Source organism: Myxine glutinosa, chromosome 7, assembly GCF_964187855.1.
Source record: "Myxine glutinosa chromosome 7, kmMyxGlut1.1, whole genome shotgun sequence".
NCBI classification, from domain to species: Eukaryota; Metazoa; Chordata; class Myxini; order Myxiniformes; family Myxinidae; genus Myxine; species Myxine glutinosa.
In genome coordinates this window covers 170,330,114-170,342,700 of record NC_136267.1, presented here as the reverse complement: position 1 = coordinate 170,342,700, position 12,587 = coordinate 170,330,114, and the positions used below count along the sequence as shown (strand labels likewise).

At 44.3% G+C, this 12,587-nt stretch overlaps 2 protein-coding genes across 2 annotated transcripts in view; both read left to right on the top strand.

Annotated features, from left to right (window-relative positions):
• The window catches only part of TMEM169 (transmembrane protein 169), a 63,777-nt gene extending 51,778 nt beyond the window's left edge, over positions 1-11,999 (top strand). Inside the window, exon 3 of the mRNA XM_068123562.2 lies at positions 9,119-11,999. Within this exon, the coding sequence (XP_067979663.1) occupies positions 9,119-9,868 (750 nt within the window). The 3' untranslated portion in view covers positions 9,869-11,999. The remainder of the gene's footprint in view (positions 1-9,118) is intronic.
• Positions 1-12,587, top strand: part of LOC144893031 (uncharacterized) — a 264,881-nt gene that overhangs the window by 234,367 nt on the left and 17,927 nt on the right. The gene's annotated exons all lie outside the window — the stretch shown is intronic.

The window sequence follows — 12,587 nt, the reverse complement described above, 5'->3', positions numbered from 1 at the left end:
AGGGTACAGCCCGAAGTGGAGATCGGTTTCTGAGGTTTGGGACGTGGAATGTAGGGACAATGACAGGGACATCAGGAGAAGTGGTGGAAGTATTGGTCAGAAGAAGAGTGGACATATGTTATGTGCAAGAGACGAGATGGAAGGGAAGTGGTGTGAGAATGGTGAAGGGTACACAGGGACAGAAATACAAGTTTGTGTGGCAAGGGTGCCCAGAGGACGTGAATGGTGTTGGTGTCCTGTTTTCTGAGGAGTTTGTAGACAGTGTGGTGAGTGTGACGAGTGAGTGATAGGTTGATGATGGTGAAAATGATGATTGGAAAGTTCTTGGTGAACATCATCTCTGGATATGCTCCGCAGGTTGGTCGGAGCGATGAAGAGAAGGACAAGTTCTGGTGTGCGATAGAGAAGCTGATGGAAAACGTGACAGATGACGAAGTTGTTGTGGTAGGGGGAGACCTAAATGGACATGTGGGAAGGAGTATGGATGGTTTTGAGGGAGTTCATGGGGGTTACAGATATGGTGTGAGAAATGGAGAAGGTGAAAGGATTATGGAGTTTGCTGATGGAGCTGATTTGTTGATTTGTAATACTCAGTTCCAGAAAGAGGGTAATAAGCTTTTACATGCACGTCAGGTGGGTCGACGACAACCGTTGACTACCTGATGGTGCGTAGACGAGATAGGGGGCACCTCCGGGACACAAAGGTGATCCTGGGGGAGCAGGCTGTTTCACAGCACCACTTGGTTGTCTGCGACATAAGGGTGAAAGGTGCGAGGAGAGCTCGGCGGGTGAAGTACCAACCGAGAATGAAGGTGTGGAGGTTGAAAGAGGTGACAGTAAGGGAGGCATTAAAAGAGCGGCTGAGTAGGGTAGAGGATGATGTGGTTGAGCTTGAAAGTGGTTGGATGTCAATGAAAGCTAGTCTGTTGGGAGCCGTTGGTGAGGTATGTGGATGGACAAAAGGACCACCGAGGCACTCGGAAACATGGTGGTAGGATGATGAAGTTGGAAAGAGGATTGACGAGAAGAGGAAGAAGTTCAAGGAGTGGCAGAAGGCGAAGGGTACGGGAGCAGAAACAGCAGGCATGAAAGTTAGAAGGCTGCAAAGAAAGAGGTAGCAAAGGCGCAGGAGGCATGTAGGAAAATGTTCGGAGAACACTTGGATTCGGAAGAGGGTCAGAGAGCAGTATTCAAGATTGCAAAGCAGATAGCGAAAGAGAGGTGTGATGTGATGGGGGTAAGTTGCTTGAAGGATGAAGTGGGACAAATCGTTGTCGACCCAGATGGAATTAAAGGAAGATAGAAAAGATATATGGAAATGCTGTTGAATACAGAGAATGAATGGAATGGCAACATAGAGAGTAACCCAGTTTTAGGACCGGCAGAGAAGATAACTGAGAAGGAAGTTGAGGAAGCGATAAAAGCAATGAAGAGTAGGAAAGCGGGAGGGTCGACAGGAGTTGTGGGAGATATGTTGAAGGCAGCAGGAAGTTGGGGTGTGAAGAGAATGACAGAGATCTGTAATCTGGTGGTGAAAGAAGGCCGCATTCCAGTGGATTGGGAACTGAGTATCCTCGTCCCTCTATACAAGGGGAAAGGTGACCCTCTGGAGTGTGGCTCGTACCGAGCGATAAAGTTATTGGAGCATGGAATGAAGGTATTGGAAAGGGTGTTGGAGAGGAGGATAAGGAAGAAAGTGAAGATCGACGAAATGCAGTTTGGATTTATGCCAGGAAGAGGAACGACAGATGCGCTTTTCATTGTGTGAAAGTTGCAGGAGAAGTACATGGAGAAGAGGAAGAAGTTGTTTCTTGGGTTTGTTGGTCTGGAGAAAGCATTCGATAGGGTTCCACGCAAAGTATTGACATGGGCATTGAGGAAGTTAGGAGTGGAGGAATGGTTGATCAGAGTAGTGATGGCAATGTACAAAAGAGCGCGCACAGCCGTAAGGACAAAGGACCGGAACAGTGGTGAGTTTGAGGTGAAGGTGGGAGTGCATCAGGGGTCGGTACTAAATCCACTACTATTTGTTGCTGTGATAGAGGTGCTGGCTCAGAACGTAAAGGAGGGTTTACCGTGGGAGTTGTTGTATGCAGATGATCTGGTGTTGATTGCGGAAAGTATGGATGGACTGTAGGAAAAGATGAACAAGTGGAAGGAATGTATGGAGACAAAAGGTCTTAAGGTGAATATCGGAAAGACGAAGGTGATGGCAAGTGGTAAAGCATGTGGTGAGGTGGAAAGAACTGGGAAGTGGCCCTGTGCTGTGTGTAGGAAGGGTGTCGGAGTGAACTCTATTCAATGTACAATGTGCGCTGAGTGGGTTCATCAAAAATGTAGTGGTCTGAGAGGGTCATTAACCAGTGTGGCAGCTACATTCAAATGTAAAGTGTGCACAGAGGGAGCTGCAGATGGAGGAAATGTTGAGTTGGATCTTGGAGACGGCGTGAAGCTGGAAGGTGTGAAAACATTTTGCTACCTCGGAGACATGCTGAATGGAGAAGGTGGATCAGACTCGGCAACGGTTGCTGGAGTGAGATGTGCATGGAAGAAGTTTCGGGAACGGAGTGGCGTGCTGATGAGGAGGGGAGTGTCGTTGAAGCTGAAGGGAAAGGTGTATGCTGCATGTGTGAGAAGTGTTATGATTTATGGGAGCGAGACATGGGTAATGAACGTAGAGCAGCAACGAAGGTTCGAAAGGGTGGAAATGCGAATGGTTCGATGGATGTGCGGAGTATCGTTTAGAGAGAGGAAGACAAATGATGAATTGCGAAAGATGATGGGAATAGAGCCTGTGATTGATGCTGTGAAGAGGAACAGGTTGAGATGGTTTGGTCATTTGTTGCGGAAGGATGAAAGTGACTGGTTGAGAAGAGTGATGGAAATGAATGTAGAAGGAAGTAGAGGACGGGGAAGACCGAGAAAGACTTGGCTAAAGATGGTGGAAGAAGAAATGCGGGCAAGGGGGTTAACAAGGAGAGATGCAGAAAATAGGGCAAAATGGAGAAGATTATCATGGGGACCGCAAGGCTAACCCCTGCTCTAGCAGGGAAAATGGCCTTTAAAATGCATGTTGTGTTGTTGTTGCTCAATATATTGTTACGGACACGACTTAGATGTTATGATGGGCCGAGCGGAATGGCCGCCGTGTTCGCACAAGTTACCCGATTATACTCGAACGTTGGCCGAGTCGCGCTACGCTAGATCAATGAAGGAAAGGACACAACGGCTAGGTTAAATGACACGACACCAGGGGTACAGTTCTCAAGGCCTCCGGAGGAGGTTATATTAGTTCGGAACGTTTAGATTACAGGGATGAGAGAGACAGCATAGAAAGATAGGCACTTAATTACTGTCTTATAGTAGCCCCGACAGACGACAGATAAACGGGACAAAACTGACTCACACGGGGATTGATGGCAAGGAGGGGCAGGTCTTCGATGGCTCAAGGTGCACCTTGGCTCAGGGGCAAAATCGACCCGGTCCGGTCCAAAGATGCGGGGAGGTCGCTCAGCGCTCGGAGGTCGCGACTTGTCTTTCCAAGCTGGGGGCGCATCTGACCTCACGTCCGGTAAGTGGCTGCGCATATCCGGCGGGGAGTGACACGCCCTCGGCTCGTTAGCTCCGCCCCAGATGGAATCGGCCCGCCGCTTCTCACTGGCTGCGGGGGGTTACCGGGCTCCGCCCCTGACGAGGAGCTGACAGCCAGCCCCTTCGTGGTAACCCCGTGGAGCGCATGGGCAATGGCGGCTAACCAAGCCGGAGTGAGGACGCACACTCCCCGCGCCGCGCCGCGCCGCCCCCCTCTGTTGTTGTAGTTGTTGTTGTAGTTGTTGTTGTTGTAGTTGTTGTTTCATGGGGAAGATGGGAGGAGGTATGGGGAGGTCCTAAACTCACTACTGGTGCCATACAATCACATTCTGGTGCAACGAAGAGTCAGAATTAATGGAAACGAGTCCTTAACTGACATAAACTAAGAATAACTAGCAAGAGGTCCGAAAGTTGTCTACGTGAGATGCGGTGGCCCTGGGCACGACATTTAATGGGGGAAGAAGGGGAAGGTCGGTTCTACAGAGTGTTGTTTACAGACAATGGGACTAGGGAATGGGGGATTGGGGATAGTTGGGGAGTATTGGGGAAATAGGGGAATATTTACAAGCGGATATGGAGGCCAAATCCCATATCCGCAACAATATCAATATCAATGTGTTTAATATGAGCCTCTATCAATATGGTCCTCTATCTATCAATATGTCCTCTGGGCTAGTGCTCTTGCCTCACACCTAGCTCGGCTTCACAATGCAGAAAGCAAAGATTTTTGAATCATAGGAATCTCCCGCGATGAAGTTGATTCTGAGGGCCTTTCGCTCACTCACCGCAGGCAGGTTGGTGGTCTTTGTCTTCTGCCGACTCCTCTCCAGCCTTGCTCCCCCAGCTCTGTCTGTGCTCTGTCCCCCAAATATTCCTACAGGTCGCACAAGATCTGCCTGCAACCCTCTTATGGTTAAACTGCCAAAATCAAGACTCTCTGCTCACCTTCACTCTTTCATTCCTCTTTTCTCACCAGGTCTTTAAAACAGCTGTTCACCACCATCTCTTATCTTCCCCCTTCCAAAACCTTGATCTCTTCTACCCCGTTAATCCACCCCAAATCTACCTTTTTTCAAATTCCCTGTTTTCTTTACTGAAAATTCCTAGTAGTGTCCATGTTGTTTACCCCATGCACCCCGCCTCCCACCCCAGCCCTTCCTCAGTTCTATGGATGTCTCTGTTCTCTCCTGTTGTTGTGCTTGTTTGCTTCCCTCTCTCTCCCCCCTCTTCTCTCCCGCTCCCTTTATTATGTTTTATGTGATAGTTCTTACACGAGCCTCGACTTAGTATACAAAAAAAAAAAAATGTAAATATGATAAAAAATATGGACATTAAAAAAAAGGAAATTTTTTTTTAAAATAATAATATAATAATATATAAAATGAAATATATAATAATATAATATATAATAATATAATAAATTATAATATATAATAATATAATGAAATATATAATAATCTATATATATAAAACACAGTTTGTGTGTGTGTGTGTGTGTGTGTGTGTGTGTGTGTGTGTGTGTGTGTGTGTGTGTGTGTGTGTGTGTGTGTGTGTGTGTGTGTGTGTGTGTGTGTGTGTGTGTGTGTGTGTGTGTGATGTTACCGATAGACTCCTAAACGGAGAGGCTTACGTGCTTGATATTTGACATAGACATGGCCATTGAGCGTGGGACGAACATGGCCGAACTCAAAATATTTGACGATCCATATTTTTTATTCATATTTACTTCAGCGCATTTCAGCGCACGGAATCAATGGAATCAGAGCAGGTGGGCACTGATTCGCTCAGAGCGATCACGTGATGACGCTATGACGCTATGAACGATATGACGCCATGAAAAAAAAAATCGCTATGAAACGCTATGAACGATATGACGCTATGACGCTGTGAAAAAAAAATCGCTATGACGCTATGAACGCTATGACGCTATGGAAAAAAAAAATCGCTCGCTTTACCAAGGGGCTCGCTCCCCCCCCCCCCCCCGTTCCCCTCCCCTCCCCCGCCCGGGGAGGCCGGGTACTTCTGCTAGTACATATATAATATATTCATTTAATATAATATACATACCCATAATATAATAATATTAATGTTATAATAATAATATTATGTTATAATGATATAATAATAATAATATATAATACAGTAATATAATAATAACAATATAAAAATAATAAATTAATATGATATCATATATATATATATATACATATATTTATATATAATTCATATTTAATAATATAATAAAACTAGAGCAATGCGACTGTCGCCAATATGCCTCCGCATAGTTCCACAACAGGTAGGTAGATGTCATCGTTCACTGTCCTAAAAAGAAAAGTTTGATTTAAATCCCTTCAGCTGTTTTCAAGTATCGCATTTTCACTAGCCATGACAGGTTTCATATCGTTCGGTGAAGCGGTTTTAGAGAAGGGATTTTTTTTTTATATGGGCATTCAAGCTAATATAGCTGCCATACCACTTGACATATGACCTTAAAAAATGTACACTCTGCATATGTATGGGTGGAGGATAACATTTGTTAAGTTTCATGTTGATCGGATAAGGTTCGTTTTTCTATCCAATATGGCTGCCAAACCACGTGACCTGCGACGTCATCATTTTCAAACTAGATGCAGCAATGGTGTTAGATGAGATTTGTAAAATTTCACATCAATAGGGTAAGTGGTTTCAGAGATATAATTATTTAATATTTTCCTTCAATCCAATATGACTGCCACACCATGTGACCAATGATGTTTTCATGATCATCTTTTAATCACCATACCTAGTCAATGACATGGAAAGTTTCGAGTAAATCAATTTGGTGGTTTGGGAGAAGATGCTTTCTCTGAGGTTTTAGGTTAAATCAAATATGGCTGCCAAACCATGTGACCTATGATATGACATAAATTTAATATTTCAATACAAATGGGTCATAGACCGTGTGCATGCAATTTCAGATTTTTAGGATAAGGAATTCGAATAAAATATTTTTGGCTGGTATACCACTTCACCTATGATGTCATCATTATCATGCTTTTGTTCCTCATTGGGAGTACTTGACAATTTGCCAAGTTTCAAATTTTTCCATTCAGCGGTTTCTGAGAAATCATTTTTTAATTATTTGCGTTTAATCCAAAATGACTGCCATACCACGTGACCTATGATGTCACAATCATCATAAAAATATTCTGCATGGTTTTCACTCCTACCCTGAAAGTTTCGTCTCAATCGGACATGTGGTTGCGGAGAAAAACGAGGTTTAGCCCCTACGGGCGGACTGGCGGACGGGCGGACTGACAACCAGAAAACGCAATGCCTCCGGCCACCTTCAGGGGCAGAGGCATAAATGTATATGTATACAGTCACGTGAAAAAGTAAGTACACCCCATGTAAAGTTTTGACTTTTTCAACATATTTCAACATACAGCTATTTGATCTTCATTTCAACAATATTGATAGATAAAGGTGATATAATATAACAAATATCATGAAACATTTACATTTTGTAGTCCATTGTTCTCCACTTGCAAATGATCTTCCGGACAGTCGAATGATTGATTTCAAATTGTTTGGAGATCTTTTTAAATCCCTTCCCAGACTCGTAGGCATCTATAACCTTCTTTCTGAAGGCCTCAGAGAGCTCTTTTGATCTAGGCATGGTGACGCCACACACTTCAACAACAAAGAGCAAAACAAACTAAATGTCTGAGGTTTAAATGAGACAGGTTCCTCCAAGATCCTCTCTAACGATGTTCTAATCATTTGCACCTGAGCTGGTGCACCTGATTCTAATTTTAGGTATTTGAAGTAGTGATAAATGTAGGGGTGTACTTACTTTTTCCACGTGAGAAATTTGCATTTATGTTTATTTAAATTATACAATGGACTACAAAATGTAAATGTTTCATGATATTTGTTATATTATATCACCTTTATCTGTCAATATTGTTGAAATGAAGATCAAATAGCTGTATGTTGAAATATGATAAAAAAGTCAAAACTTTACATGGGGTGTACTTTTTCACGTGACTGTATATGTAAATATGTTCAAAAAAATTTTTAATAGGATCAGAAATCAATATATTCACGTAATCAATATGTTCGATGTGTTCTATGACAATGAAGCGTTCATGCTTTCTCACGGCGTCGATTTTAGTATTGCAAATGCCAACATTAAGAGATAGTAGGTGTTTGCAGAGTTTGAGCACCTTTATTCCCAATTGGCACGTCACACACCCGGTTATACAAGGATGCAGTGGATTTATCGATTGGATGACCTTGCCCAAGAAACGTGAATGTCTGGCAGCCCCGTGAGTCCTGAGAGCTATCCCAGCCGTACATAGCTGCAAGCCCAACAAAGGAACTGGATTAGTTATTTTGAACAAGCACGACTATGTGGATAAGACGCATGACTTCCTGAAGGATGAGTCCATATTAAAACCACTTGGCCTGGCGGTCAGGCATGATTACGCAGTCGCACTCGAACATAAGTTACAAAGGTACCTGTTACAACTGCGCAAATGCAATGAATTGCCTCATTATGTGGATGAGACTATCCGTCTCTGTGTGTCGCATAAGGTGACTAACTGGGTTGGTGGCAGGAAGTGCATCCGGCCATAAAACATTGCTTCAAAAAGGGGACCACGGTGCCCGAAAAATGCCAACCCCTGCTCTGCGGGGAAAAATGGCCTCCAAAGGTGGTTCTTCTATGAGTGTGATGCCAGGTACATATACCCTACATCCCAAAGATTGGAGGAACGAATGAGGTGGCAAGTTTGGCAGCAGCTAACTCGTGAAAAGACTTGGGCCAAAAACCTTGGGCCAATCTCACAAGGACGAATTGGTAAATGAGTCGTCGTAGATTTGTTTTTGGCAACAGAATGTTACTCCATTGATTATGTTGGCTGAACTCGAATTGCATCTCGGTTGTTCTATGATGGACAAGAAACATAACACTTCTAGTTTATTCGTTAGTGTAAGACGCGATTGTAAGTTGTTTTTTTTTTGTTGTTCAACTGTTTCATTGGCACACAAACCCTCTAAATCCCAGCCATGCATAATAATTGCACAAATTGCTACTTTTCTCTGCACAGAGTTTATAGTTCACTTGGGGGAGCAGCATTGCCATTTTAGCATCGCCTTTTTAGTTGCACGCATTAGAGTTGCACTTTTTTGGGCACCATGGGCCCCTTTTTGGAGCAATGTTTATGGCCGGATGCCCTTCCTGCCGCCAACCCTGTTGGTCGCCTTTTGCGACACACAGGGAATTACCAGTGAACTGATGCTCAATTTGCCGACCTCGGAAGGATGACAGGCTGAGTTAACCCCCCTGGCGTTAATTCAGCGATCGACCGGGATTCCAACCCAGGATCCTAGGATCCCAAGCCGGCACCCTAACCGCTAAGCCAACACCAGGCTTATTGAAAATATCTGTATGTGATCAGTTTTTCATTTGATCTATTCTGAGATGAAGTTACTGAGAGGTTGTGTTTTGCTGATTGGATAATGCTTTTTCGGTGTCTACCAGGAACCACCTGCAGGTGATAAAAGCGAGGCAGACGGTACTCCAAGTGCGGATGAAGCCAGCACTACTCCATCTTTACTCCCAAAATTCAATGAGAGGATTGCGGCGCAGAATGACTTGGGTGACGGACACTTCGTGACGCTTACGGGCACCATCACACGTGGCAAAAAGAAGGGTCATCTTGTGGACATTCATCTCAGTCTCACAGAGAAAGAACTGCTTGAGCTAAGTGGACAAGACGAGGCCGAAGGAGGAGGCCCCGGACAGCCGTTGACGGAAGATCGTTCACGGTCGCGTTGTCGCTGTGGTCTTGCTAGGGGTCCACATGTGGTCGTGTGGAGTGTACTTTGTGCCCCATTTGTGTTCGCAGTGGCGCTCGTCGTGGCTTTCTATTATGGCACGATCACATGGTACAACGTCTTTTTGGTGTACAATGAGCAGCGAACTTTCTGGCACAAGGTGACTCTGTGCCCATTGCTCATGCTTTTCTACCCACCGCTAATCATGGCAGCAAGTATTGCTTTGGCTCTGCATGCGGTCACCAGCCAAATCACCTGCACCTTTGCTATGTGGTGGCAGGCTGCCCGTGATCCTGAGAAGGGCTTCTTTGGCTGGTTGTGCTCGCACCTGGGCCTCGAGGAGTGCGCACCTTACAGCATTGTGGAGCTTCTTGACTCGCAGAGTCTGCCCACGGGCCGCCCAATCGGTGCACACAAGCCACTCACACCCACCATGCACACGTCTGCAGTATGATTGGCTTGTTTTACCCATATCCTGTTTTGTAGATCTAATTTGTTGTTTTTAAAGTTTTGTTTCATATTTTTCTGCCTGTGAATTGATGTCATTGGCAGATCATTTCAGTTTACAACACTGACTGAAGGAGATGTGAAGAAACCAATTTAAACCATCAACCAGTCACATCACTGCTTTGAGCATACTCAACCACCATAGTGGCTGACGTCATAATGCGTTGACAATAATTAGAAGTGCAGTACAAAGAAAGCTTGCTTAATATATGAAATTGAGGTATATTTATGAGGTACAGTGCATGTGTTTTCGTGCTTTGTGGCTGTCTGAGTAACACTTGGTCGAGTTTTGGTGTTATTTCTCAAATATGTGCCAGGCTATGTTTTACTTAATGTAAATATCATTGTCACCATCAACTTACTCCATGTTCCATGTGGTATTTGCTCAACGACTCATGGAGGGAGTACTACTGTTGGCACAAGTGTTTCCACAAAGCACCTGGCCAGACCTGACATTGTGTACTAGTTATAGCAGGATTTTGGAACTTGGCTAGGATTTGATTTTTACATATAAGGCTCGTAATGGAGCTGCCACACACACACATGGACATACAAACAGATGCACGAGACACAACACAAGACTTAGACGAGACAAACAAACCCACACTGAGATTTGGGGAAGTGTTGTCACTTCCTGGGATATTCTGGGTACCGGCGATGTCGCACCAATGGCGCCGCCTTTCTCGCCACACTCAGCTGGGCATTTTCCAAAGAGGAATTTTCTCCTCCACATGGATGCCGACATATTGGGATTGTCCGTGCTCTTATCTTTTTTAAATGCCCGAGCGTCAAGCAAGGAAGCAGCACGAACCATTTTTACCATTTTTGGTGTGACTCTAACAATTACAACATGGATTCTGGTAAATAACTGGCCGTCTTTACCAAAGGCCACTCTGCAATCTTTACCATCCACTATCTCATGCTAGAAGACGAGTCTCCAGCTACCCAGGTCTCAAGGACCAGAACCGCACGTAGATCGTGTGTCAAACTCAGACTCGACACCTCAAAGATGAATGCACATCGCAACTCGTATACTTGCTGTCATTTAAAGAACAGGAATGACCACACTGTCGTCACCACCTGCAACACAAAATATATATTTTGCCTCCTCTGTCCACTCAACATCCTCCCCCTTGTTGTTGAAGATATTATACAATTGATCTCCAAAGGTCTTCACGGTTTGGTTTAATATCAATTACGAGTCTGACGTACAGCTGGGTCTGGTTTCACACTCTCTAAGATATTACGTACCGCAACAATTGAAGACGCCTCCCCTTCCAGTTATCACTGGACCCGAACGAAGCCGATGAAAACCTGACGCAACAAACCCGGGCAGTGTATAATCAGCAGACGCCTCTAGGCCTGACGTCTTAGGCCCACCAGAAAACCAAGATGGCGGCCATATTTTGTCTGGGTGTGTTGGTGGGTGGAGTCGAGCTACAAATGTGGGACAAATTGCGTTGAGCACACTACTATTGGTGTTTCATAATTTCCTTTATCTGTTTAGATTTCCCGATGTCCACTCACAGGTCACCTTGTGTGGACGTTGCCTCTGCTTTTCCGACCTCTGTTTATGGACGTATTTATAAATGCATTTTGATTCACATTCACTTGTGATTGGTGTATATGACAATGTTTGCTGGGGCTTCTGAGTTGTTTATGAGTCCCCAGACTTTGCCGTCGTTTGGCAGTTTCCTCTGCATGTTAACGTTTTCATCCGGCATTTTATCAATTGGATTTGTTACCGTATAAACACTGCACAGCGATGGCAAGTGCAACAATCAGTCGTCAGGGTATTTCGTACATACAGTGTATTCGTTTAAATCTAAAGGTGTTTTGAACTGAGCTATGAATATCTTACAATGCCCTCGTGCTCTGTGACCTCATTGTCTTCAGTAGCCAATCCCAATGTTTCACATACTACATTAATGTTGCAAACCTCACTGGTTTTGGGATGGCTTTGGCTTTTTCCTGGGCTAATGGATTGTTGTAGGACCGATGGATATGTTTGCTGTTTTTCACCTGTATGTTGTATATATCCCTTGATGTGCACATGATCAAACAAGGGACCAAGATGATCTTTGCCTCCTGTGATCGGGTTGACCGACATACCTGAAACTTTGGAACCTGGTAGGTCAACTTTCCATTGCCTGAAACCCACACATGTGTGGAGATAGCAGGCAACAACAGCAACTTGCATGCACACACACGACGTGCACACACTCGTATATATGCACACACCCGAAGGTGAATACTTTATGAGACTTGGAGGGGAGGAGGTAACTCCGTTCCACCTTCTGAAACCTGCATATGGAGGTAATCAACACACACACCTGTCGTGTTTGTTAATTTTAACACGCGCACACCAACACACACACTTGACTTTTTCACATTTTGTTGTGTCACAGCCTGAATTTAAAATGGATTTAATTGAGGATTTGTTGTCACTTATTTACACATCTCAGTATGTACACACCATCATACCCCATGTCAGTGGGAATTTTTTTTTTTTATGTTAGAATTTTTTACGAAGTAATTAAAAATGAACTAGAACGGGCACTCGGTAGAGCGCATACCTTCGCCGCAGCTACTGTTCTGTACTTGGCATGGGAGTGTAGGGAACAGAACAACAAAAATACGATTTTGACCTTTTCGTGACCTTGACC